The 26,760-nt window shown below is 55.5% G+C and overlaps 2 protein-coding genes across 5 annotated transcripts; one reads left to right on the top strand and one right to left on the bottom strand.

Annotated features, from left to right (window-relative positions):
- The first annotated feature begins 13,576 nt into the window (after positions 1-13,576).
- LOC142825590 (suppressor of cytokine signaling 3-like) lies at positions 13,577-18,518 on the top strand. Of its 3 annotated transcripts, none has more exons than XM_075917500.1 (3): positions 13,577-14,137; positions 15,275-15,494; positions 17,400-18,518. In XM_075917500.1, the coding sequence occupies exon 3, from the start codon at positions 17,453-17,455 to the stop codon at positions 18,062-18,064; it is 612 nt and encodes a 203-aa protein (XP_075773615.1). In that variant the 5' UTR covers positions 13,577-14,137; positions 15,275-15,494; positions 17,400-17,452; the 3' UTR covers positions 18,065-18,518. The 3 variants fall into 3 exon arrangements, with proteins under 3 accessions (XP_075773615.1, XP_075773616.1, XP_075773614.1); XM_075917501.1 differs by having other exon boundaries at positions 13,578-14,137; positions 15,275-15,312; XM_075917499.1 differs by having other exon boundaries at positions 13,578-14,137; positions 15,275-15,382.
- Positions 18,519-19,708: 1,190 nt separating this feature from the next.
- RPS9 (ribosomal protein S9) lies at positions 19,709-24,331 on the bottom strand. Of its 2 annotated transcripts, none has more exons than XM_075917504.1 (5): positions 24,206-24,317; positions 22,821-22,936; positions 21,122-21,244; positions 20,822-21,008; positions 19,709-19,954 (listed from the first exon to the last, which is right to left on the bottom strand). In XM_075917504.1, the coding sequence occupies exons 2-5, from the start codon at positions 22,915-22,917 to the stop codon at positions 19,777-19,779; spliced, it is 585 nt and encodes a 194-aa protein (XP_075773619.1). In that variant the 5' UTR covers positions 22,918-22,936; positions 24,206-24,317; the 3' UTR covers positions 19,709-19,776. The 2 variants fall into 2 exon arrangements, with proteins under 2 accessions (XP_075773619.1, XP_075773620.1); XM_075917505.1 differs by having other exon boundaries at positions 19,885-20,151; positions 24,206-24,331.
- Between the last annotated feature and the right edge of the window lie 2,429 nt (positions 24,332-26,760).

Genomic DNA, 26,760 nt, shown 5'->3' with positions numbered 1-26,760 from the left:
CGACCTTCCAACCCAGACAGACATAGAGCTAACACGTGACTCCACCGCTTCAGAGTCACACGCTGTTGACTCTGGAGCCTAACGATGGCCGTTGGAACTGCAGCGCAGTACATCTTCCGCTGCTGCTCGCTTCAGCAGGGCACGGTTCTCCCGACAGTCACAAAGGCTGTGGTGTGGTTCGACAATCGCGAAGGCTGTGGTGTGGTTCGACAATCACAAAGGCTGTGGTGTGGTTCGACAATCGCGAAGGCTGTTGTGTGGTTCGATTTATTTTAGATCCAAGGGAAACCAGGACACTCCAGGGCTACTGAACCACTTTCCTACTTACTGCCAACTTTATGTAGTTGCTATAGTTGGTTAAGTTTTACAAGCCTTACAAACCATTACGACACAATGTAAACCTTAAATACGATAAATTCTAAAGCAATTAATACAGCGCAAAGCAACACAAAAGCAGTTCATAGAAGATCTACTATAATACAATCATAGAGCCTAGTTCACTGACACATCACCCATATGCCACCTACAGTACTAGGCAGGAGGCTGTAGACCCTTTGTGTCCCACCTGTCGGGACACCAGACATTGGGGCCGCTGGTGGGAAGGGTCTATTTACTTCTAGTTACATCGAGCAGAACCTGGGGGGGGTCACTCTGCCCATTCCCGCCTGTCGATTGTTCTGACTCAGCCCATTTTATAGCAAAGCGAGACTCGGTCGTTCTAATACTATCGACCAATTGATCACGTGTTGGGTAGGCTACGTCACATGCCCGGTGCCCCTATCTGGGATCTCTCCTGCTCAGGATGCTGCTGCTCTGGGCGTAGCTGACAGCTGAACGGCTGCATCTGTCGTTTTTGCTGATCAGAACCAGAAGTCCCAGTACAAGGTTGCTTGCGGTGTGTTCTTGGCGTGGTCTCGCATCCCACGCTTCGTCGGCATTGTTATTCCAAACATTCCTGCCTCCCCGACCTTGCCTGCGTGTTTACACACACCAGGCTAGAGACAGGCCTGGGGTTTGCTTTTTTAGCGAGCCGCACTGTGGGCAAGGCAGACCGCCCCAGTTATTGTCCAGGCGGGGTAGTCCAGGCTCCCCCCCCCCCCCCCCCCGACCAAGACGAGTCTGCAGCGATAAAACATGTGGTCAGGAATGTGCCAACGGAACTGCTCTTTAATACGAGCCCCACGAGAAACCACTTGCTGCGTACAGAGACACAGAGCCAGTCCTAAAAGCATCAGTATACATCGCAATACTATAGGGCGGATCAAAACACTTAAAAGCGCATTAGCTGTGAGTAAATATCCTGCAAATATATCGCCCCAATATCGCCCTGCTACCTATTCTATATCAGCTGCTTCTAATGGGCTGTGTCTACATTGGCACCCTTTTCGGAGACACTTCGGAATTGCAAATGCCGTGGGGGATTTAAATATCCTCCGCGGCATTTGCATGAACATGGCTGCCGCTTTTTTCCGGCTCGGGGTTTTGCCAGAGAAAAGCGCCAGTCTAGACGGGATCTTGCGGAAAATAAACCCTTTTCTGGAAGATCCCTTATTCCTACTTTCAAAAGGGTTTATTTTCCGCAAGATCCCGTCTAGACTGGCGCTTTTCTCCGGCAAAACCCCGAGCCGGAAAAAAGCGGCAGCCATGTTCATGCAAATGCCGCGGGGGATATTTAAATCCCCCGCGGCATTTGCAATTCCGAAGTGTCTCATTAGCATCCCTTTTCCGGAAAAGGGTGCCAGTGTATAGACAGCCCTGGTGTATAATGGTCACAGATACCTGTCTTTCCTTGGGCAAGGCTACACCATATGTGCTCATGGCCTGCTTCAATTGGCCTATTTCATTGCAAACAGCACCCCGCTTGGGGCCAAGAGTGGGTGTCTGGTTTACAAACCATTCATGTGTTCCTCACTGTGGTGATCTAATAAGACACCCGATGGTAGAAGCCACCTGGCATGTCCCAATACGACTCATTACAATCATGGGGACAGAGACATGCTGGTAAACAGGCAGGAATGTAGCCTGATCACCCGCAGGCGCTCGAGGAAATAATATTAATAAACAAGGGCTTCCGTTGTGTACACCTCGGGGGCAGGATCACATGGTGCCCACGCTGCACCCATCCAGCATGTCCTTTATATTGGTTATTTGCAAAAGTTTGCATATTAACCCAGGCAACAGCCATCCCCACGTCAATAGGCAGGTTTTCAAGGTTTGCAGGCGCATCTGGAGCACCCCCATTTCCTGGTGAAGAGGCTACCCCTGGTGAAGATAGTACAAACTCCTCAGGCCTGGCATGACCCAGGAGAGAGGGCACTTCCACTGGTTAGTGGGTCCGATGGAGAGATAATATCGCACTGTGTGTCCCCCATGCCAATCCCATCCATGTCCCCATGTCCACCCAATTTGCTTTGCCCAGTAGTGGCTATAGATCCCCCCCCCCCCCCCCGCCCCGTGCTCGTTCCCAAATGCAATACCCTCTCTGGCTTTTTGTTACCATCAAGTAAGCCATTAACACCTGTGATTATAATCATGAATTTAAGCTGCAATCCATTTATCTCCAAATATTTATAAGTCCCATATACAGTCCCGGACCAATTACAATTACTACTTCGGTGACAGATTTGGTATCTTCTGCCCGTAATGTCGGGTTCTTGCTATTTCAGACTGAAAGGCTGAATTCCAAGGTAAGGTTACCGGCTCCGCCAGGGACGTGGATGCCCTCATTTCGCATTCCCAAATCGATGCTGACAAGCTCTGCTCCGGGTGGCCCCAAATGCAGCCTGTAACTCCAGAGTTACAGTCGGAGGTCCAATCACCCGGTCAGTAGATGGCTGATAATGCAGGGACGTGGTTCTTGCCCCAGACGGTGTTGGAGCTGTGGGAGGACAGGTCAAGCCAATCTCAGATGCAGAGCAGCAATTGTTTTTACATTTCTTCTTGTTTAAATAATGACACGTTGACCTTCAAACGCTTCCGCCATCCATGGGCGCAGGATTAGCAGCATCTGCAGAGAAAAGACAGAACTATTCTCAGGGTTTCCAATACACCCGGACACAAAAATTAATTGTTGCAAGAGATTTAAGACCTAATAGGTGTGCCCCACACCCTTGGCGATGGTGACCCCAGTCTCCAGGCATTAGCCTCGAGATTCAGGTACATCACCTGTTTACTAGCCCATCCTGGGGTTACAACAGAAAGGACATGAGTTGTTTCCCCTTATTGTACCTGCGTGTGCTTTAGGAACGGGACACCTCCCACCTGTGATTTATCAGTTATTCATATTCCACACCACTTTGCTTACCTGCCTAGTCTTTAAACGATTACCTTTACTAGCTTAAACCAGTGTTTCTCAACCAGGGGTATGAGTACCCTCAGGGGTACTGGAGAGAAGTCTGGGGGCGGGTATACGTCCACACAACTGAAACGTGGAGAAAACTGAATGTTTGTTTTAAGTTTACAGAGCTTTATTATTTTTGTACTTTTTACACCCAAAAATGTCATCACCCGCCCGGCTATGATTAAGTTGTTTAAACAAATGTGTTGCAATGGTGGGGAAAAAAATTGTGTGTCTGAAAACAACTGTAGGTACTTACAAAATTTAGTTAAAGGGGGTACTTATCTTTTTTTTTTTTAAAGGGGTACTTTATTAAAAAAAAAGGTTGAGAAACATTCGCTTAAACCATTCCCATACTAAGCTGTTACCATTCACAGGAATTTAACTTTCCTGTGCCTGCACCACTTTCTTTACTTGCTACACAGTTTCTTTTTGCACCTACCGGCTCCAACTTCTGTTTTACTTACATAGTTTCAGCTTGCCAAACCCAGCAAGTTTGCCCCAACAACCATGCCACCGCCTGATCCTTGCTCTTTCGGTGGTGACAGGAGACGGAGGGGTAGGGAGAGGACGAGGTCTGATTAGAGAGTCATCGATTTTCCTGCTTACTACAGTACCTCCTCTTTTCCCAAGACAATACCCAATAATGCTAGCATTGAGACAAACGACACAAAACAACAAACATACAGCACGACACATGAGACACAACACATAAGACACAACAACACATGAAACAATGTTGTCGTGACAATAAATCCATATTATTCTCATTGCTCTCCAGCTGGTATCAGCTCTTTCTGATGTTCTGAAAGACAAAAGAAAACATTTCTACCCCGTGGAGGTGGCACATATATCTTAAAATACTTCTTCTTTTAGAGATATTCTTGCTGATTTTTCTCTTTGCCTGCAACTACCCCAATACTTCCCTGTACTTTTGCTTTATAAGTAGACCAAGTTTTATTTCCAACTACCACTTCATCATACTTAAGAGTTTTCCTTTTCCAAAACAAACCACATGCATTATACATTAGTACAGGGTTACTTTATAAACATTAAATTTTCCCAGGATTAAACAATAACAGTCACATACATTTTCTTACAAGTGGATGTTTACCATGCCTTTAAAAAAATTATCTTTGGGGCCAGTGTGTTCCATGTCTTCCTGAAATCTTTGCATGGGCTTTAATTTATCCTGGAGATTTGGGTAAGTTTTTAAAAAATAGGTGTATTATGCATGTAAGCAGATCCTTTTTGGGCTGCCACTTGTATTTCCAGAGACACTATTTGGCTCGCTCTGATATTCAAAATTATCAGCAACTTAGCGTCTCTGCCTTAAAAGAGACACAATAAATGTTAAAGTCCTGATTGCTGTTCACTTTAAAGTCCTGTCTGTTTGCTATTTTGCCGAAAACAAGAAATCCAGAATCTCTTCCTTTAGTCTTTTCCCCATTTTTCTGATTCTGGCTGCCTCTTATCACAGCCATAACTAGGTTAAATGCTAGATTCAAAAAGCCAAGCAACACTAATTACCAATATCTGGCAAAAGTGTCTTGTCAAGTTTGCAACTCCGAATGAAATGGCATTATTCAAAACTCAACAAAACCAGTTCATTTACCTGAAACCTATAAAACAGAATTTCATAAACATCCAAAACCACTGGTTAGGTCCTAGAAACCTCACATATTGACACAATATATACACACATGTACATGCACACACTCTTTTAACTTATATTTACGCTATTTCCTGATAGATATACAAAAATTACATTCCCTTATGCTCTTTCAGCAAATTCCATTACAGTGACCATGGCTAAATTATTTAAATCAGACTCTCTTTTTGCCTGGATTCTTTACAGACATTCCTTGAGAAAAAGAACCCATCTTTCCTCCGGACAGACCGAAAAGAAACAAAGGATTCTGTTCCTATAACACGTTTCTTTCTAGCATATTACAACAATTGCTCAATTCCTTCTAGACTCCGCAGAATTAACTTCTCGCTCTCTTTTTACCTTAATCACTTGCTTTGGCCTTCAGTTCAAATGAAAACTTCATTCCTTTAGATATCAGCATTCCAAGGAATTTTCTTAGAATTTAAATTTCTGATGTCTGTACTTACTGTCTTCCCTTATTCCTGCCACTATGTCCTCCAGGCTCCGAACCTCTTACCAACTCTCACAGTATGTCTACGCTACAGAATTTTTTCAGAAAAATTGTTTTTCCAAAAAAAAAAAGCTTGAGTTACGTCCACACTGCAATCACATTCCTTTGAAAGACAATCGAAAGAACAGAGGGGGTTTTCTGGTGCTGGTAATCCTCATTCTAGGAGGAAGAATACTGCGTACAGATGTGGTCTCCTCACCTCAAAAAAGATAGGGGTTTGGAATGGGTCCCATATGAGGAGAGGTTAAAGCGACTGGGACTTTTCAGTTTAGAAAAGAGGAGACCAGGGCGGGATATGATAGAGGTCTATAAAATCATGAGTGGTGTGGAGAGGGCGGATAAAGAAAAGTTATTTATTAGTTCCCTAAATAGAAGAACTAGAGGACACCAAATGAAATTAATGGGGAGCAGGTTTAAAACTAATAAAAGAAAGTTCTTCTTCACACAGCGTGTAGTCAACCTGTGGAACTCCTTGACAGAGGAGGCTGTGAAGGCTAGGACTAGAACAGAGTTTAAAGAGAAGCTAGATAATTTCATGGAGGTTAGGTCCATAAAAGGCTATTAGCCAGGGGGTAGAGAGGGTGTCCCTGGCCTCTGTTTGTCAGAGGCTGGAGAGGGATGGCAGGAGACAAATCGCTTGATCATTGTCTTCAGTCCACCCTCTCTGGGGCACCTGGTGCTGGCCACTGTCGGCAGACAGGATACTGGGCTAGAAGGACCTTTGGTCTGACCCAGTACGGCCGTTCTTACGTTCTTACATTAAGAAGCGTTTTTCCGAAAGAGCTCTTTGGGAAAAGGGCGTGTGTGGACAGGGAAGAGGCAGTCCTTTCAAAAGAAGAGGAAAGAGGAAAAAGTCCAGGTGCCTCCATCCATATAATCACAGCTGAAATGCAAGAAAGCGTCCATTCAGTCTGGACGCTGTCTGTCGAAAGAGCAGATGGCTTTTCCAGTGCGCTTTGGCAGTGTGGGCGCTCTTTCCAAAGACGTTTTTCAGACGATCTCTTCTGGAAAAGCTTCTTCCAAAAGAAGCCGGCAGTCTAGACATAGCAAATTCTTGCCTGTTTGCTTTCTTGTCTGCCTGGGCCTGATCCTGCTTTCTCTGCTGAATGGCCCCTTTCCACGGACATGGGTTTTGTCCAGTACTAATTTAGTCAGAAGGATGGGCTCCGTAATTAGCCCCCACACCTCCTACTTCCTTTTCTTGGGCAAATCCACATTTTCAAGTATTTAGGAAGCTAATGTAGTGGAATGCTGTTTAAGACATTTTACATTCATTGCAAAATTCTAGCTCCTTCACTTTGATTCCTATTCATTAAAGCTTTACAAATGCCAATCCGTATTTCCCCCACTTTTTACCAAATTACTTGAGTTTTATTGTGATCCCAGCTGACCAGCAGCTGAGTTTGGCTTGTAAAATGCACAGGGACAGTGCAGGGATTACCAAATACCATCCCGGCATCATCCCTTGGTCCTTATCCTTCCCTCCCCTGCCACTCCTGGAAGGTGGCATGGTTCCCAAATCCCCTGCATCTGTCTGGGTCCCTTGGATCCTGTTCGCGATGCCAATTGTCGTGGGGTTCGCTTTATTTTAGAGCCGAGAGAAACCAGGACGCTCCAGCGCTACTGAACCACTTTCCTAATTTACTGCCAGCTGTAAGCAGTGACTACAGTTGTTTAAGTTTTACAAGCCTTACAAACCATTACGGCACAATGTAAACCTTAAGTACGATGGATTCTAAAGCAATTAATATAGTGCAAAGCAACGCAAAAGAGGTTAATAGAAGATCTACTAAATAATAAAGCCTTGTTCACTGACACATCCCTACAGTACCAGGAAGGAGGTCAACAAAGACCCTTTGATTCCCACCTTTCAGGATGCCAGGCTGGAGCTATTTTACTTTTAGTTAGAGCAGGACCTGGGGGGGTCACTCCTGCCTGTCAATTGTTCTTTCAACTAAGCCCACTTTCTAGCAAAGCAAGACTGGTTGTTTTAATACTAGCAGCCACAGTGGGGTGGGATACACCACATGCTCAATGCCCCTATCTGAGGTCCATCCTGCTCCAGGTGTAGCTGACAGCTGTATCTGTCATTTTTGCTGATCAGAACCAGATGTCCCACTACAAGGCTACACCCTTGACATGGTCTCGCATCTCATGCTTCATCAGCATTGTTAGTCCAAATATTCCTGCATGCTTGAAATGAATAGAGACTGCCTCTCACCTAGAGCTGGAAGGGGCCTTGAAAGGTCATGGAGTCCAGTCCTCTACCTTCACAGCAGGAGCAAGTACCACCTGTGACAGATTTTTGCCCCAAATGGCCCCCTCCAGGATTGAACTCACAACCCTGGGTTTAAGCAGGTTAATGCTCAAACCACTGAGCTACCCCTGTCCCCTTACATGCAGCAGGCTCGTGACAGGCCTGGGGTTTGCTTTTTCCGGGAGCCGCACTGTGGCCAAGGCAGGGGAGTCCAGGCTCCCCTACAAAGCCAGCACCCAGAGAACTCCTATGCAGAGATGAGGTGCAGCTGCCGAGGAATTCCCAGGACAGGAGCAGGATCCGAGGGGCCGGGCTGTGGGATCCAGGAGCACATGGGGCCTGAGGTACATCCCCCCTAGTCAGTCCCTCCAGGACAGCCCCTGCCATTGACAGTAGTCGTCTGACCAGTATTACCCCAAATCCCCTCTGCTCCTGCCCCTCCCCCACTAGCCCCATTGCTGTGGGTCCCTGAGTCCTGGATGGGGCAGCAGGTAACGAACCAGCCGCTCACGGCCTCCTGCTGCTTCCGGGGTGGATTGGGAACAGATCTCAACAGCCCCATCGTGGCTGGGGTGATCGTGGGGGCCGCCAGCCTCCTCTGCCACAGACGCACCCGAGCCCGTGAGTGCCCCAGCGAGGGAAGGGTTAAACCTGCTGCTAAGCAGGGCTGGGAAGGGGCAGGGCTTGGAGGGGAGACAGGCCGGGAACCCAGGGGTGGGGCAGGGGACTCAGCAGGGGGCGCTGTCCCCTGGCTCTCAGTGCTGGTGCCATGGCCCTCGGGCAGGGCTAGGGGGCGCTGTGCTGCACAGTGTGGGGCGGGGGGCTCCGTAGCGGGGGCGGGGTGTCTGTGGGAGGGACTGAGGGGGTCAGTATGGGGCACAGGGGTCTGTAGGGGGCGCTATGCAGTATGGGGCAGGGCTCAGACTGTCTCTCAGCAGCGAGAGGGATGGGGGCTCCCCTGACAGAGTGTGTGTTGGGGGGGCGGGGTCCTATCCCAGCTGCCCTGTGGGGCGGAGGGTCAGGGCTGACACAGGGGACCCGGGTCGACTCGTGGACAATTCTGCTTTGTGTCTCTGCAGGGGAGGGACCAGCATCGAGGCAGAGCAGGTGAGACCCCAGTTCTGCCCCTCCCCCCCATCTACCTGCCTCAGGACTCCTGGAGTCTCTCCCCAGCTCTGGGAGGAGTGGGGCCTAGTGGTTAGAGCCAGGGGCTGGGTCCAGGGCTCCAGGGCTCTGTTACTGTCTCTCTCTCACTCTCTGACCCCACAGGGAATCCGAGGAGGCAGCCACTGTGTGTGTTAGACATGAGGGGGCAGCCATGGGGAGTGAGAGGAGGGGCAGGGATGGGAGCTGGGTTGTTCCCTGGGTGTCCCCCGGCAGGGGCCCCATCCTTTGGGGGGGCATGCTGATGTGGGGTGCAATCCTGAGTTTCTGTGCACGTTGGGAGGTGCCCTATCCCCACTATGTGCCTCAGTTTCCCCCATTGTCCCCTGGACCTCGTGACCCTGCCCCACCCTGGCACTTCCTGGTAGGCAGGGGGCTGGCAGAGGGCTGGACCAGGGACCAGATCTGGGTCCAGCCCCTCACCAGGGGGGTGTCTCTGTTCCACGGACGCCCTCGGGAGCCAAGGGAAGCAGCAGGATGTCCCAGTAATAGCCCCCCTCACTTCCCCCTCACTCCCCAAGGCCCCTCCCAAGCCTATCACCACCCCCCATGCCAATAAACAATCCAGCGTCTGGCCCTTCACTGGCCCCTCTAGAGCTATGTTCTCACACCGGGCCCCCTACCCCCCGGGCTCCTACACCCCCTTCAGACTGACACCGGAATGGGGGTTCAGAGGGAGAGGAGGGGGCGCAAGGCCCAGAACACAGAGAATCAGAGCCTGACCCTGAACCCTTCCCCTAAATATGCCAAGGGGAGAATTCCCAGGTCTCTGCCCCGTGGGGCTCAGAGGGGGGCTAGTGTGAGGGGGGGATCACTGGGCTCTCAGTGAAATAGAAGTGCCCCAGAGCCCCCTGCTGGCTGGGAGAGAAAGAGAGAGAGAGAGAGAGAGAGAGAGAGAGAGAGAGAGAGAGTGTGTGTGTGTGTGTGTGTGTGTGTGTGTGTGTGTGTGTGTGTGTGTGTGCGTGCAGTCATGTAGCACTTTAAAGACTAACAAGATAGTTTATTAGGTGACGAGCTTTCATGGGGCAGACCCACTTCCTCAGCTCTGAAGTGCAACGTGACTGCTGTGTGTGTGTGTGTGTGTGTGTGTGTGTGTGTGTGTGTGTGTGTGTGCATGTGTGTGTGTGTGATTGTCCCCTGGCGGCAAGGATCAGAACTTTCGTGCGTGTGTATGTGCTGGCGTACACGCACGCACACACGCGGACTCTGCCCACACACACGCTGACTTGTTCCACAAACACACACAGACACAGTGGCTCTTTACACACACACACACACACACACACACACACACACACACACACACACACACACTGTGACGCTCCTCTCCCTCCCCCCCAGCCCCAGAAGCCCAATCCCGGCGCCGAGGGACTCACCTACGCTGAGCTGGACCACCAGGCGCTGCAGGCCAAGCGGGGGGGCCCAGCCCCTGCCCCCGTCCTGTAGGCCGCCGTCAGCGGGAGCCGGGGGGCCCTGCTGCAACCCCTGTAGTCTGACCCTGGAGCGATGGGGCAGGGAGTGTCGGCCCCCAAGGCTGACACAGTGATTCCCCCCCAGAGAATAAACTTTACTTATAGCCCCCCCAGAAGTGCCTGCAACTGGTGCCCCCCCATCCAGCCCCACTTGTTGGGGGGAATTGGAGCTAGGAGCAGGAGGGGACGCACCAAGGCGGCTGTTTGTGTTAATTTGCATCCTGTTCATTTCCAGATTTGTAATAAACACAGAACCACACACCAGCCTCCTGGGGCACCCCAGACGCCCCCAGTTCTGTGTGCAAGCCCTGGCGAAATGGGATTGCTCTGGGTATCCGGGGACCCCTTGCCTGGGGCTGGGATGCGGCCTCTCTGGGGTGGGGCACAGCGGCTGTTCCACCCAGACAATCCCTGGCGCAGCGTGGGACCGGCCAGGGGCAGAGCTGGCAGGGCGGCACGAGCAGGAGAGAAGGGAGCGGCCGCTCCAGGGGCAGCGTTACCCACCTCCCAGCCCACCTGGTACGTCCCCGGATCCTGCTGCTGGGAACCCGCCAGGGCCTGCCCTGTGCCCAGCTGAGAGCCCTCGTCCCACGGAGGAGATGGGGAAACTGAGTCACGAAAGGGGGACTTTGCCCAGATCAAGTCATTGTCCCGGCTGCGGAGAAAACCCAAGGAATCCCGGCGAGCAGGGAGCAGTGCAGGGTTTATGACACACAGCCGGACAGTCCTGCTTCCCACCAGCAGGGGGCGCCTCTCCCCTTCCGCTCTTGCTGGGCAGGAGGGAGTTGCCATAACAACCCCCTTTCTGCCCCCATGCATGCGGTGAGATGCCTGGCCTCAGTCGGGGGCTGCCAAGTGACACCACCACCGAGGATCGAATGGGGGGGGTCCTCATGGGCAAGGGGGTGCTGGCAAGGGGGGGCTCTGGGGTGCTACCGGCAGCCGCCCCCCCCCATGCACAGCCTTTGTTGTGATTGCTGTTTAGCATTCTGCCGCGTGCCTCTGCTAATGGCTGCTAGGAAGCCGGCAGCCTTACCGGCACCTCGCCTCTGCCAGGAACCAGCCGCTCGTAAACACCGGGCTGGCCAGAAACCCCAGGGGAGCCTCCCCCCCCCCAGCTCTGTGTGCACCATGGGGTAAATGCCCCCCCCCATGTCCACACCTGCACAGCTCCCCTCTCCACCAGTGACCCCCCCCAGGAAAAGGCAGGGGGCAGAAGGAGCCTCACAATCTGGGCCTCTCTGCTGAGATGCAAGGGGGGGATCAGTGGGGTGTCAAGCCCCAGGGCGGGGGGGATGCCTAGGAGCAGGGCTGAGACCCAACAAACTCAGCACATGTGAAGGCCACAGAGCAGGAATGGCTCTATCCGATCGGGGCCAGTGCCCCTGCCCCATTCCCTGCCCCCCTGAGCCAGCCAGGCCCTGCCCACGCCTGGGTGGGAGCCAGCATCCCCTGGAGGGGACAGGCCCCTGCGACATTCCCTGCCCCCCTGAGCCAGCCAGGCCCTGCCCAGGCCCGGGCGGGCGTCCCACTCACAGGCTGTCCTCAGGGGCCCTCTGCGTGTTACCGCGGCTGGGAAATGAAATTATGTCACTGCCAGCCAGCTCCCGCCCCAGGGAACCTGCCTCTGTGGGTGTTGGGGGGGAGGGAGCAGGGTTCCTGCACATGATGTGGGTGGCAGTGGGGGCGGGGGGACCAGGACTCCTGGGCTCTTTCCCCCCTCTGGGAGGGAAGGAGGGTCTAGTTGGGTAGATCAAGGGGGCTGGGAGCCAGGACTCCTGGGTTTTCTCCACAGCCGGGACAATGACTTGATCTGGGCAAAGTCCCCCTTTCGTGCCTCAGTTTCCCCATCTCCTCCGTGGGACGAGGGCTCTCAGCTGGGCACAGGGCAGGGCCTGGCGGGCTCAGAGGGGCAAGGGATGGGGCAGAGGCCTGTCCCCTCTAGGAGGCGCCGGCTCTCACTGGCCTCAGGACAGGGCCTGGCTGGCTCAGGGAATGGGGCAGGAGCTTGTCCCCTCTAGGGGGCGCCGGCTCCCACTGGCCCCAGGGCAGGGCCTGGCTGGCTCAGGGGGGCAGGGAATGTGGGAGGGGCCTGTCCCCTCTGGGGGCTCCAGCGCTGAACCGGAGCCAGATCGATAGACAGCAAACGTTCTTCCTCTTTTGTGGCTCACATCTGTGTGGAGTTCGCCGGGTCTCAGCCCCACTTCCGGGCACCAGTCTTGCAAAACCCCCTTTCCCTCCAGATTGCAAAATGGACCCCCCTCCCTTTGCCCCACATCCGAGAGGCAACGGGCAGGATGAGACGGGGAGACTGGCCCCTCTTTGCCCTCACCCCCTATCTGCGGGGGGCAAAGCTTCGGGAAGTGACACAGAGGGAAACATGGGGGGGCGGGAGCAGTGGAAGATGGGGAAGGATAGAAGGGCAGGAGGGGCGGAGCAAACAAAGAAGGAAGGAGAGGGGAGCAGAAGCAGGAAGGGGCAGCAGGAGGGGGATGAAGAGGAGAGGGGCGCAGGAGGGGGAAGGAGCAGGAGGAGGGGAAGGGAGACAAGGGAGCAGGGGAGGTGGCGAAAAGGGGAGAGGAAGAGGGAGTGGTGGGGAGCAGGGGAGGAGGGGGAAGGGCAGGAGGGGTGGGAGGGAGTAGGGAGGGGGAGGAGCAGAGGGCTGGGGGCAGAAAAGGAGGGAAGCTGGTGAGAAGAGTTTGGAGGGAGTTGGGGGCAGGCAGAGGACGGGGTTGGAGGGGCATTGGGTGAGGAGGAGGGGTGGAAGGGAGCAGACAGAGGAGGAGACGGAGAGAGGAGGGGGGCCGGGGGGGGGGAAGAGGAGGGGGGAGAAGAGGTGCAGGGTGGTTCGGGGAAGAGGAGGGGTGGGGGGGAGTTGAGGGGAGGGAGCGGGCGGGGGAGGGGGGCCGGAGGGGTTGGGGGAGTGGAGGGCCGGGGGGGGGGGGAGTGGAGGGCCGGGGGGGGGGAAGAGGAGGGGGGAGAAGAGGTGCAGGGTGGTTCGGGGAAGAGGAGGGGTGGGGGGAGTTGCGGGGAGGGAGCGGGCGGGGGAGGGGGCCGGAGGAGCGTGCGTGGGGGGGGACACTCCGCTGTCACGCGCGGGCGCTGCAGGGTTAACAGGGCTTGTGTGTTTCTTGGCGGGGGGGGATTTTACGCCCCCCCCCCCGGGAAAGGGGAGAGAAGCCAGCGAGGGCACCGCGCCCTCGAGCGCCTGGTCCCCGCGGTGTCCCTGGGCGGCCCCCCCCCCTCCCTTTTACCAACACTCCCTCCCCCCGCTCTTCCAGGAATCTCCCTGCGCCTGGGGGGGGGGGGGGGGCGAGGTCTTGCCCAGCTCTGCCTGCCAATCACAGCCCCGCCAGCCCGCCCCCCGCGGCCAATGGGGACGGGGCCCATTCACAAAAATAAATATCCCGCCCCGGACACGCCCCCTCCCCCTGTCCTGCCCGGGGAGACTCTGGCCCGGTGTAAATCAGCGCGGGGGGGGGGGGGCAGCGACAGACCTTTCCTGCCCCCCCACGGTGCATCCTAGCTCCTTGTGCAAAAGATCCCCCCCCCCTCCGGGGCCGCCTTCCTGGCTGGGATGGACCCCCCCGCGGGGGGCTTTCCTGCGGCTCAAGGGGGGGGCGGCTGATTTGCTAGTCCCCCCCCCCCCCCCGCCGCCCTCCCAGGGCTGCAGGAGGAGTTCCCAGCGCGCCGGAGTGGGAGTCCGGCTTGCGACAGCCCCACAGCTGCCCGGGGGCGGAAAGGGGTGAGTTAAAACGGGGTGATTGTCGGGGGGGGGGGGGGACTGCTCGGTCAGAGGGGGCTGCCCTGGGCAGACCCGAAAATAGAAGCAGGGGATTTAGCGGGGGGGGGGGGGGGGGCTGGATCAAGGGCACCTCTGGCTCATCTGGCCCCACATTTGCCCCTCCCCCTCCCAATGAAACAGCGGTGGGGGAGACAATCTGGGGGGGGGGGTCGAGCACTTTTTAGCAACACCCTCTCTCTGGCGCCTGCTCCTGGAGGTGGGGGGCTGCTCCTGAGGTTAACCATCCTCATTAATAGGGGGGTTGACTTTGAGAAATTGGGGGGGGGGGGTCTTTTAAGAAAGACCTTTATGATGCCTCTCTGAAGGGGCGGGTTTCATTTTTTTCCCCCATCGGATTTTCTGTGTAAATTGTGAATTTTTTTCTTTTCTTTTCACCAGCCTGATGGTGGATTTTTCTCTTTGCCAGGTGGTTAATTCTGCCACCCCTTTAATAGCCTGCTGATTTGGGGGCTCGGCTGACAGCCTGGGGTGTGTTGGGTGCCTTGGGTTTAGTGTCGTTAGTTGGGGTCTCTTCGTGGCTTTGGGAGTTTTTTCCACTGGGTTTAGTTTAGTTAGTTGGGATCAGTTTGGGGGAGGGGTGTTTAAAACATTGATTTTAGTTATTCGGGGTGAGGGCGACAAGATGCCTTAATTTTATAGGGACCGTGCTGCTATTTGGGGCTTTCTCTTATATAGGCACCTAACACCTTCTACCCCTACCCGGGTTTTTCACACTTGCTCACCCTAGCTGGGGTCAGTTGGCGGGAAGGGGGTTAAATTGAATGTGGCTATTTGAGTTCAGACTGGAGGGCCGGATGCCCATCACCCTGGCCCCGGGCCTTGGGACTTCCAAGAAATGAGCCTGGTGCGAGTGCGTTGCACGGCAATGCACAGGACAAATCAAAGCGCCGAAAGTTACGCACGTGCGGCAAGATCCCTCTGGAGTGGTTTACACGCGCCTTACGTAAAAGAGTTCCCAGAAGTGGGCTCCTCGCTTTCCCGGAGCAGGAGGCAGATCCGGCCCCTTGGCCAATGTCAAAGGTTTTGAGAGCGCGAGTTAAAAAAACAAACCAACGGGCCCGATTTCTTGTTTTTTAGGCCCGGCGAGAGTTCCTGATTCCGGCGGGGAGCTGAAGGTTTGCTCCAGAGATCAGGGTTTCCTGGAGGAAGTTGGAACAGGGAGTGAATTCGGGGAAGTCTTAAAATGTTTGTACCCCGTTGGCCCCAGGGGTACACAGAGAGAAAGCAGGATTCGCTCCTTGTTCTCTGCGGCCGCTGGCCTGGGGCTGAGGCCAGAGAGCAGAAGAGTTTGTGAAAAGTGTGTGTGTGGGGGGGAGGGAATTGTGTGTGGATTGTGTATATGCATATGTGCATTTGAGTGCTGAGGATTGTGTATGTGTTGTATGTACTTTTTGTTTGAGGACTGCTTGTGCTTATGGCGTGTGCGTGGGGATTGTGTGGGTAAGTGTGTGTGTTGTGTTAGTTTATTTCTTGTGGGGGGATTGTGTGTGTTTGTGTACATTTTGTGTGAGGGGGATTGTGCATGTGTACCTTTTTGTTCATTTATTTCTTGCGGGGAGGATTGTGCGTGTTGTGTGTACATTTTGTGTGAGAAGGATTGTGTGTGTGTATACAATTTTGTTTATTTTTTGTGGGGAGGATTGTGCGTGTTGTGTGTACATTTTGTGTGAGAAGGATTGTGTGTGTGTGTGTACAATTTTGTTTATTTTTTGTGGGGAGGATTGTGCATGTTCTGTGTACATTTTGTTTATTTCTTGTGGGGAGGATTGTGCGTGTTGTGCATACATTTTGTGTGAGGAGGATTGTGTGTGTGTATATTTTGTTTATTTTTGTGGGGAGGATTGTGCGTGTTGTGTGTACATTTTGTGTGAGAAGGATTGTGCATGTGTACATTTTGTTTATTCCTTGTGAGGATTGTGTGTGTGTACATTTTGTTTGTTTATTTCTTGTGGGGAGGAGTGTGTGTGTTGTGTGAACATTTCGTGTGAGGAGGATTGATTGAATGTGTGTGTGTACAGCTTGTGTGCACATACGTTATGAGTGTTTACATTTTGTTGTGAGTTTATACATGTTTTGTCTGTGGGTATGTTGCACACACACACAACTCTCTGTGCATAATCTGTGAGTTTCTGCTTTTTGTGTTGCAGTATACGCAGAGACAAACCAGAAACATCAGAGAGATATATTTGTGTTGACTAAGCCTGTGTGCATTTGTGTATTATATCTGTGTGAGAGGGTGCATATGTATGGGTGGCTGTGTTTGTGTGGGTGTGTTTTCAATGTGTTTGTATAATTGTATGGACTAATATGTAGTATGTGTTGCTCTGTGAGCATGTTTCTGTGGGGGGGAGTTGTGTGTATATTTTGTGCGTGTGTCTTAACCGTATGGTGTGTATACAAACACACAGCACAGGGCTCACCCACTCCAGCAAGGGACAGCCACACACATGCCATAGAATTTTAACTCCAGTATGTTCTCCTGCAGGGGATGGTTGTGTGAGTATCTACAGAACTGTGCATGTGTGTGTCCCTGTGCTTCTGGGAGTGTGTGTGTGCGACCACGTTTGTATGCGTAGGGTGGTTTGTCTAATTCTAAAGGGTGCAGTTTGCTGTGCGTTGCACTGTGATGTTTGTGTACGTGGGTGTGGGCGGGGGGCGGCTGAAGCTGACTGGGAGGGTAGGTGAGTCCGTGTGTGTCCAAGCCCATTTGTGTGTTAACATTGCTGTGTGTGTAGCAACTGCGTCTCTGGCGTGTGTGTGTGTTTTCTTCACAGAATTCCCAGCATGCAAGTAAGTGCACACACCCCTTCCCCACCCCTCACGTCCTGGGTGTGATTCTCAGGGGGGCTGGGAGCCAGAACAGTCCAGGGTTCTTTCTCCTGCTCTGGGAGGGCAGTGGGGCCTACTGGTCAGAGCAGGGGAGGCCGGACACCTGGGTTCTCTCTCCAGCTCTGGGAAGGGAGTGGGGTGCAGTGGTTGGAGGGGAGGGACGGGCTGGGATTCAGGACGGGCTGGGTCTCTCCTCAGCCCATGGGTCGTTGGGCAGGTTGTGGGGCGCGTTAAACAGCCTGCGTGTGATGGAAACCAGCCCGTCTCCTGCACGGAGACCCCCTGCTCCCCAGCAGCAGCCCCCTACCAGCCCAGCCCTGGGCTCCTCACCCCCCCGCCCCGTTCCCACTGACCCCTCCCCTTCTCCCCACAGATGACCCCGCTGGAGGGGCCGCAGTGACGGGGAGGACTGAGCCGGGCAGCGCGATGGTCCCGTTGTGCGGGCCCTGTCTGCCGTGCTGCCCCTACCCTGCAGCGGCCATGAGCGGGGCCCCCGCCCCCTCCTACCATTACAGGAGCTTCTGCGGGGACTTCGAGCGGGTGGAGACAGCGCTGGAGCGGCTGGAGGCCAGCGGCTTCTACTGGGGGAGCCTGTCGGGGGCGGAGGCCAAGCGGCTGTTAAGCCCCCACCCGCCGGGGGCCTTCCTGGTCCGCGACTCCTCCGACCACCGGCACCTCTTCACCCTCAGCCTCCGCACCAGCAGCGGCATCACCAACCTGCGCATCCAGCAGCAGGGGGCAGCCTTCCACCTGGAGACACTGCCCGGGGCCCCCCGCCCTCCCGCCTTCGCCTGCGTGGTGCAGCTGGTGGAACATTACTTGGCGCAGGGCGGGCCCCCAGGCCCCCCCTGCTACCTGGAGGCCCAGGGCAGCCGCCCTGAGCCCCTGGCGCTCGCCCGCCCGCTGCGCTGCAAGGTGGCCACGCTGCAGGAGCTGTGCCGACGGGCCGTGCGGGCCAGCGTCCGGGCAGGGACGGGGGAAGCTGCGCTCGAGGGGCTGCCCGTGCCCCGGGCCCTACGCAACTCCCTGCGCTGCTAGGGGGGCTGGGGAACTCCCGGCCTGCCAGGACTGTCAGCACAGCTGGACCAAGGTGGGGCCAGGGCCAAGACACCCCCCACCCCAGGCTTGTGGAGGCGGGGGTGCAGGACCCCGGTAACGCAGCCCAGCTGGGGGGAGGGAAGGAAGCCTCCCCTGGCCTTTCCAGAACAGTGGGAAGGACGGGTCTGTCCCCTCACCGGATGGCGAACCCAGCACCCCAGGGCAGGGAGGGGACAGCTGGGAGCCAGGACCTCTGGGTTGTTCCCGGTTCTGGGAGACGAGTCTGGATCTTTAGTCCCATGGCAGCTGTGGGGGGCTCCCCCAGCACCCCCCCACCCTCTGGTCTCCTGCCAGGCATGCGTGTGGCCCTGGTGCCCCCAGCTGGGGGGGCCACAGGCCACACAGGGGGGCTTGTACCACTGCTTTGGGATGGAATAAACCTTTCTTTGCTGCACCCCGCCTCCCACTGGTGCTTTGGGGGCTGCCTGGGACACAGGGACCCCAAGCTGCATGGCAGCCATTCAGCACCCAGCCAGGGGAAAAGCCACTGGCGCCCTCTCTTCCCCCCCCCCCCCACCTGCATTGGCTCCCTGAGTACAAACAGCCCTCCCCTTTCCCCCAGCGGTGGCTGGCAGTGACTCGGCCTGACCCCACGGTTCCCGGAAGGCTCTTGGCACCACGCACGCTGACTCAGGGGAGCACATTTACTGAAAACCATCTCGGCACCACAGGAAAACACCAGCTGCTTCCGCCCGCCAGCTTTCGCTTCTGCCCGGGCGGCTGCTAGCGCAGGCCGCAGGGTCGGAGCAAAGGGCGCCAACGGCCAGGCCCAGCTGTGCCAGCATTCCACCTTCATTTCCCAGCAAGCTGGGGCAGGGCCCGGGAGCCACCCATGCTGGCTGGGCCGGGCCCAGCTGATAACATCCCAGCCGTGATAGCAGGCACAGCCCAGGGCATTCCCTCAGCCAGCCCCAACTTGTTACTGGCAGGACCAGAGCCCTCCTCCCCTCTGCAGCCCCTGCACAGCACAGGAGGCCTCAGGCTTAGCTCTGGGCAGACCAAGCCGTGCAGCAGGCAGGGGGCAGAGTCTCATGAAACCACCCCTCCAGCCAGGGGAAAGGGGACTAGCAGCCAGACCAGGCGAAGGGGGAGGGAGAAGATCTAGCCACAAGCCAGTCTGCCCCCACCCTCCCTTCACACAGCCCTGCCTGCTGCTAGGGCCCGGGCTGAGCTGGGTCTCCGCTGCTGTAGCTATGCAGGGCTCAGGTCTCCCCCCCCCCCAAAGGTCACCTTCCATCCCTGGTACCAGCCAGCCCACATCAGACTTAATGCGGCCAAATTTTACACAGCTGGGGGCCTTAGCATGGGCTCAGATCACATCCGCCCCCCCTGTCCAAGGCCAGCGCATCACCTGGATCAGGAGGGCAAACAGGCAGGACAGGGCCACTCAAGAGCCACAAGCTGTGGAACTCCTGGCCACAGGTCACATGGCCCAGAAGAGGGAAAGTGACAAGAAGCCCAGCTACAAAGATAGCGGCACCCTCCCCCCGCTGTGAAGTACAAGACCGAGGCCCATGTCTGCAGCCCAGAGGCCCGTGCCCACAAACCAACCCCCACCCCAGCACCCAGTCAGCCCTGTACACATTCCACTCCAAACTGGTTTATTGACACAATAGAACAGGCTTCCCACCCCCAGGGTACCACCGGTGTCTTTAATCCTCCTCTTCCTCATCCGCCCCCCCAGCACCACCCTGCCCCTTCTTGGCGTTCTTCCTCTTGACACGGCCGGGCCGGCCACCCCCATAGGGCGAGCGCAGCGAGAAGTCGATGTGCTTCTGCGAGTCCAGCCGCACGATGAAGGACGGGATGTTCACCACCTGCTTCCGCACACTGGGGAAGAGGGGAGAGGTGAGGGCTGGCACCGAGACACCTTCCCACAGTGCTCAGGGGCAGCCAGACCCCAGGTAGGATTTCACAACCCCTGGGGAAGATGGCTCACCCCATCATCATCCAATGGCTCCTCCCACTGACACTCCCCAGAGCCAGCTGCACTCAGCTGCTTCTCCTCCCTGCTGCCAAGCCAGCACCTGTTTGGTTACCAGATGTGACGCCAGAGTCATCCAAAGAAAAGTGGTGGCTCCGGATTGACCATGGGACAGCAGAAGTCATCTCAGCCTTGTCCCCACTGCAGACTGATGCCAGAGGAGCTGGTATCAGAACCAGGTGGGTCCCATTGAACCAGACCCCATTCGCAGGCCCCTGCTCAGCAGGGGTCAGGGAGCAGCGAGTGTTACCTGTGCAGCAGACAGCCAGGCCCTTCACAAGGTGTACGGCTTTGCCGCAGTGAGCCTTGCCGACATAGGCAGCCCTGCCACCCACTAGCCGGAGCGCAGGGGCCTGCCTAGATCACAGCCCAGCCCCTTGGCCGGGGGGCTCCGTGCACCCCCACAGGCTCATCCAGGAGGGCTACACAACACAGCAAGAGCAAAGCTTTAGGCACAGGGAGAGGAGGAGCAACAGCCCAACTCCCCACGTCCCGGGGACCAGCTACGGGCTGTGTCCTTCACAGGGTCAGTCGCCGCCCCAGCAAACTAGCAGCTGCAGGGTGCAGAGCCAGCAACTGAACCCAGGAGTCGGCGCTCCCAGCTCCCACCCCCATGATGGAAGCACTAGACCCTCCTCTCCTGGAGAGAGAGAGAGACAGAGAGACAGAGAGCACGCACTACACCCCTCCCAACACACACAGGGCTGCCCTACCGGATGTGCCGCTGGCGGATCAGCACCCGGGCATGGTGGATGGACTTGGCCAGCCCCAGCTTGAAGACCTGGGTCTGGAGGCGTCTCTCCAGGAAATCCTCAATCTTGAGGCCCAGGATATAATCCAGCTTCATCTTGCCTTCGTCCAGCACCCCGATGCGCACCAGCCGCCGCAGCAGGGCGTTGCCTGGGGAGGGCATGAGATGGAGGAGTGAGATCCCAGGGACCCTGCCTCTTTCCCCTCCCACCGACTGCTGGGACAGCCGCATGGTGCAGCTCCATGCCCCTCCGGCCCCCTACCTTCAAAAAGACGCCTGGGGTCCTTCTCGTCCAGCGTGAGCAGCTCCCGGGCCGCCTTGCGGATTTTGGCCAGAGTGAATTTCACACGCCAAACTTCCCGCTTGTTCCGCAGCCCATACTCGCCTAGAGGAGAAGCAGGGCTGTTACCCACAGGCAGCCATCTCTGTGACAGGGCATGGGGGCGGAGTATCCAGGGAATAAACAAGTGTGTGTTCAGAATGGAGAGGGGCAACTAGAGGCGGCCCCCAGGGGTCCGTAATGGGACTAAGCCTATTCAGCATCTTCCGAAATGCTCTGGAGAAAGGGGTCAACAGTGAAGGAGCCAAATTTACAGCTACAAGATTGAAAAGCTTCAAAGGGATCTCGCAAAACTGGGCAAATAGGCAACAAAATGGGAGATGAAAATCAATATTGATACATGCAAATTAATGCATGTTGGAAAACAATTCCAGCTACCCATATAGAATGATGGTTACCCCTCAAGAGATCTTGGGAGTCACTGTGAATAGTTTTCTGAAAACAGCCATTCAACTTACAGCGGCAGCCAAAAAGGAAAACAAAGGCCGGGAATCATTAAGAAAGGGGATACAGAATACGACAAAACTATCTTATTGCCTCTATATAAGTCCATGGTATGCCCATATCTCAATCTGTGTGCAGATGGGTCACCTCATCTCAAAGCAGGTAACTTGGCATAGGAAAAGGGTCAGAAAAGGGCAACAAAACCTATTAAGAGTATGGAATGCCTGCCATAGGCAAGGTTTAATTAAGACTGGGACTTTTTAGCTTGGAAAAGAAAACTAAGGTGTGTGTGTGTGTGTGTGTGTGTGTGTGTGTGTGTGTGTGTGTGTGTGTGTGTGTGTGTGTGTGTGTGTGTGTGTGTGTGTGTGTGTGTGTGTAAAGAGAGAGAGAGAGAGAGAGAGAGAGAGAGAGAGAGAGAGAGAGAGAGAGAGAGGGGTCTATAAAAGTGTGACTGGAGGAGAAAGTAAACAAGAGAAAGTTATTTACGCCTTCCCATAGCACATAGACCTAGGGATCACCAAATGAAATTAGTAGGCAGCAAGTTTAAAACAAAAGTAGTATTTCTTCACAAAACGCACAATCTGTGGAACTCCTTGACAAAGGATGTTGTGCAGGCCAGGACTTTAACAGGGTTCAAATAAGAGCTAGATACATTCATAGAGAATAGGTCCATCAATGGCTATTAGCCAGGATGGTGTCCCTTGCCTGTCAGGGCTGGACCACTTGATCCCCTGTCCAGTTCATTCTCTGGGGCACTTGGCATTGGACACTGTCAGAAGAAAACAGGATACAGGGCTCGATGGACTTTCAGTCTGACCCAGAATGGCTGTTCTTATAGCCCTGTCACTTCCCCCAGCACAGACACAGGTCAGGACTGTATCTCACAGACTCAGGTCAGGACTGTATCTCACAGACTGGAGGGACAGCAGGTTGACCATTACCTGGACTAATGGGGTTAAAGTCCCCTGCAGGCCAGAAAATGGTTCTTGGGCCATGAATGCACAACTATGGCACAATGCTCCCTAGTGCCAGTCTGACTGCCAGATTGCAACCCTTTCTCTACCCTCCTCTCCCCACTCCCTGACTGCAGGAGCCAAGCACCTTCTGTTGGGCCCCAGGTAATTCCCTGCTGATTTCCCCAGGCAGGCACCAGCCTGAAGCTTGCCCCCAAACTCACCAATGAGCTTCAACTCCTGGTCGAGACGGGATTTCTCGAAGGGACGCCGGGGGGTTACATAGGTCTTCCGGCACACCCAGCTCCGGGCAACGGGCATCCTGGCCGAGGCTCTGGCCCTGGGGGTGAAAAAAAATTGAGCTAAGAGAAGACAGGATAATACTGCACAATCCCCACCGGCCCTCAACCAAAAGCTCGTGGGGCCAGGATCCTCTAGCAGCCACCCCACAAACCCAGCATGCAACTTGCTCTGGATGACTTCAGCACTGAACTGCTCTCAGGTGGACCCCATCTTCCCTTCCTAGGCCTCCTGTGCCCACCCCACTCAGGCCAAAGGGCCAGCATCCTGCAACCACTTGGGCAAATCGGCATCTCTACCACACTGGCTCTCTTGTTTGGCCACATGCACAAAGCTGCTTTCTGAACCCTGTGACCCCACCTGGACACAGCTGCCCAGCCTGGTGCCCCATGGCATCACAGACATTGGTATGGAGAAGGGGGACACGGAGCCCCTAGCATGAGAGCAGGGCACAGCAGGGAGCAGGCCCGGCAGGGAGCTGGGGGGAGGAATGCCAGGGGCCACCGCTGGTGCTAAGCCTGGGGATGCAAAACTGTAACCACTGGGCATCAGCAGGTGTCTCCGTGAGATTCCACACCCACTCCCGGGGAGCAGGATCAGCCCCCTGCGCTGCCAGGTAACTATAGGGCAGCTCCACGTCTCCCTTTTACCTGCCCAGCAGAAGCCTCCTCCAAGAGGCACGGAGCACCCCAGCAGGTCTCTGCCCCCAACAAGTCTGCACATCCCTAACATGCCCCTTGGGGGCTGCAGCTAGAGATCATGGGGGGGGGGGGAACGACCTAGGGGATAGGGCCAAGGCCTGGGGACCCCAGGGTTCAAGTCCCACCCATCCCTGAGCATCACCATGGCCAGCACCAGCTACCCCATTAGAGAAGCCTGAAGACTTGTGGGTTCGAGCCCCGCCATGGCCCCAGAGCAGCCTGAGCCGGGTCCTGGCCGGGGGAGGAGCCCTCAGAGCCATTGGGGGGGTGCAACGTGACTGCCCCCCCAACAAGGACCAAGGGGGAAACTGAGGCACGGGGGAGCCCCGCCCCTTTGCACGATGAAAGGGGATGGGGGTGCGAATCCCGCCCCTCCCTGCCAGCAAGCGCGCGCCGGGACCAGAGGCCGCACGCGCCAGAACGTGGACGGGGGAACGCTGTGCGCATGCGCGGCAGCTGCACTGTGCGCATGCGCGACCGCCCGCCCGCACAAGCGGGCGGGGGAGAACGGACGCCGCTTCTCGCGCCGGCCACCCCCCCCCCCTTTTTGTCCCAAGGGCTCCCCCTGAACCTGGCCTCGCTCGGCCCCCCCCAGCGCCCCCACGTACCTGAAGCTCCCAACGACGCTGGCGGTTGAAGGAAAGAAGGCGGCGCGCCAGGGCCCGGCTTTATAAAGGGCATGGGGAAGGCCCCGCCCCTCGTCACGCCGACCAATAGCGGGGCGCTGCCGGGGTCCCGCTGGCCAATGGGACGGGGACTCCTGGCTGGCCAATGGCTGAGCGCTTCCGGGAGGCGAGGGAAATCGGGAGGGAGAGAGAGAGAGAGAGAATCCTAGCGCGTCACGTGCGCGTGGGAGACTTGGCTGGGGCGGCCATTGGTGGGGGGAGGGTGACCCCCACGTGATCCCTTCCTGTCCCAAGGGGGGGGGTGACTATTTCATTGCGGGGGGGGTGATCCCTTCCTGTCCCAAGGGGGGGTGACCATTGCATTGCGGGGGGGGGGGGTGATCCCTCCTCCCCTCCTGCCCCAATGGCCATTTTTGGGGGGGTAACCACCCCCCTTCCTGCCCCAAGGCAGGGCACCATTTCCTTGGCATGAGGGCTGTGATCACTGACCCTGGGGGGGCCCCGCTCCTGTGCACTGGTGCTCAGGGGTCTGACGGAGGCTTCGAACCACTGTTCTTGTGAATGTCTGCAGGCCTGTGACCGAGCCCCTGCATTGCTACGTCCTTTCCAGACCGTGGAGGAGAGGAGGGAAGGTTGATGCCGGTGTTGCCCAGTCCCACAACATGAGACAGCCCCTGAGATCAGGGCTCCATTGTGCCAGCTGCTGTCCAGATACAGTGAGAGACGGTCCCTGGCCCAGCTGAAGTCCAGGGCCCCACTGTGCACAGACCCACAGAGAGAAACCAAGACATGAGCAGGGAATCGATTCTGTGCTCCTATCCCAAGTCAGTTCCCTGGCCAGTGGACCAGAGCCTTCCTGCCTTTTCACTAAGGTGACCATCTAGAACCTCCCTGCGACCCCCAGGTGGGTTGGGACCCCCTGTTTGTGAGCCAGTGTCTTAGATCAGCGGTTCTCAAACTTTTTGGGCTCCAGAGCCCTTTACATGCGTAAAAATGTATGCAGAGCCCCAGCGGTCCACGGATTGTATGTGTTCTACCTATCAATGTTTCCAGTTTGTCAACCTCTCGGCGCCCCTGGAGATGTCTCGGGGAGCTCCAGGTCTCCGCAGAGCACAGTTTGAGAAACACTGCCTTAGATAATGCAGAAGCAAAATGCAGGACAATGTAGCACTTTAAAGACTAACAAGATGGTTTATTAGATGATGAGCTTTCGTGGGCCAGACCCACTTCCCCAGATCTGAGGAAGTGGGTCTGGCCCACGAAAGCTCATCATCTAATAAACCATCTTGTTAGTCTTTAAAGTGCTACATTGTCCTGCATTTTGCTTCAGCTACCCCAGACTAACACGGCTACATTTCTATCACTATTAGATAATGCAGCCTCTGTACAGCCCATTTCTCCACCGAGACCAGTCCTGCTCCCGCTGAAACCCACAGGAGGTTTCCTCTGTAAGTCAGTGGAAGCAAGTTGAACCCTCAGCAAATTGGAGTACGACCCACGGGACAAGGTCACCCAGCAGTGGTGTAAATCAGCCTAGATCCAGAAAAGTCACTGGCTGGAGAACTGACCCATCGACAGGTATTTCCCCGCTGTTTTCAGTGGGCGTTGAAGAAATTGGTGCCCGGAGCACATGATGCAGCCTGATCCCTGGCGGAAGTGAAGTGGAGTTGATGCAGCAGCACGGGGGCATACTACTTTAGAACATGCTTGGGCTGCTTTATGTTAATTGCCAACCGAACGTGGCCTGGACATCATAGAATTGATCCATCTAGTACATGGATCAATTGGGGGAGGGATAGCTCAGTGGTTTGAGCATTAGCTTGCAAACCCCAAGGTTATGAGTTCAATCCTCGTGGAGGCCATTTAGGGAATTGGGGCAAAAATTTGTCAGGGATGGTATTTGGTCCTGCTGCAAAGGCAAGGGACTGGACTTGATGGCCTGTCAAGGTCCCTTCCAGCTCTAGGTGATAAGCAATCTCCATTAATTTCTAACAAGCTGCAGCCAGTGGAAGGCCAGGGCACCCAGCATCACACGGGAAGTGGAAGTGCCCAGCATGTGGTCAGGACTTTTGCACGGCCACCATTGCAGGGGGATGGAGATCAACTTCCAAAGGAAACATCGGAACCTGTTGAGTGCACGATAAAAGACAGAGAGGGGTGGCAAACGTTGTGAGCTCCTCCTGTCTCGAGCCAAACCTTTCGAAGGGTCTGTGCCCATCTTAGGGATGTTTATGCTGGGAGGAGCAAAGAGCTGAGAAGAGAAAAGCTCTTTGCTGGTATTTTAAGAAAGCAGGATGAAAAAGGGTAACAGACAGGAGTGAGAAGGATCATGTCAGTGGAAACAGGAATGGTGTGGACAGAATGTTAACTAATCCTCCGCCGTAGGCCGGGGGATAATTGCACGAGATGGTCTAGCTGAGATCAGAACCTGGCCCTGCCCCAAGTGCATTTGGGGGTGACTCCAGATTGACCTGAGGGGGTGGGATTAGAACCCAGCCACTGTCAGAGCGTGACGCGGAAGGGCCCTGGGTCTGCAG

The sequence above is a fragment of the Pelodiscus sinensis genome, unplaced genomic scaffold (genome assembly GCF_049634645.1).
Source record: "Pelodiscus sinensis isolate JC-2024 unplaced genomic scaffold, ASM4963464v1 ctg86, whole genome shotgun sequence".
Taxonomy (NCBI): Eukaryota; Metazoa; Chordata; order Testudines; family Trionychidae; genus Pelodiscus; species Pelodiscus sinensis.
The sequence above is the reverse complement of the archived record's forward strand: the minus strand, read 5'-3'. Positions and strand labels throughout refer to the sequence as shown.

Bases quoted from the DNA above. Each gene is read 5' to 3' on its own strand.
- LOC142825590 (XM_075917500.1), top strand. From the start codon at position 17,453: ATGGTCCCGTTGTGCGGGCCCTGTCTGCCGTGCTGCCCCTACCCTGCA.
- RPS9 (XM_075917504.1), bottom strand. From the start codon at position 22,917: ATGCCCGTTGCCCGGAGCTGGGTGTGCCGGAAGACCTATGTAACCCCC. The intron at 21,245-22,820 runs GTGAGTTTGGGG...CTTCTCCTCTAG, and splicing joins CCAGGAGTTGAAGCTCATTG to GCGAGTATGGGCTGCGGAAC. The intron at 21,009-21,121 runs GTAGGGGGCCGG...TGCCCTCCCCAG, and splicing joins CCCCAGGCGTCTTTTTGAAG to GCAACGCCCTGCTGCGGCGG.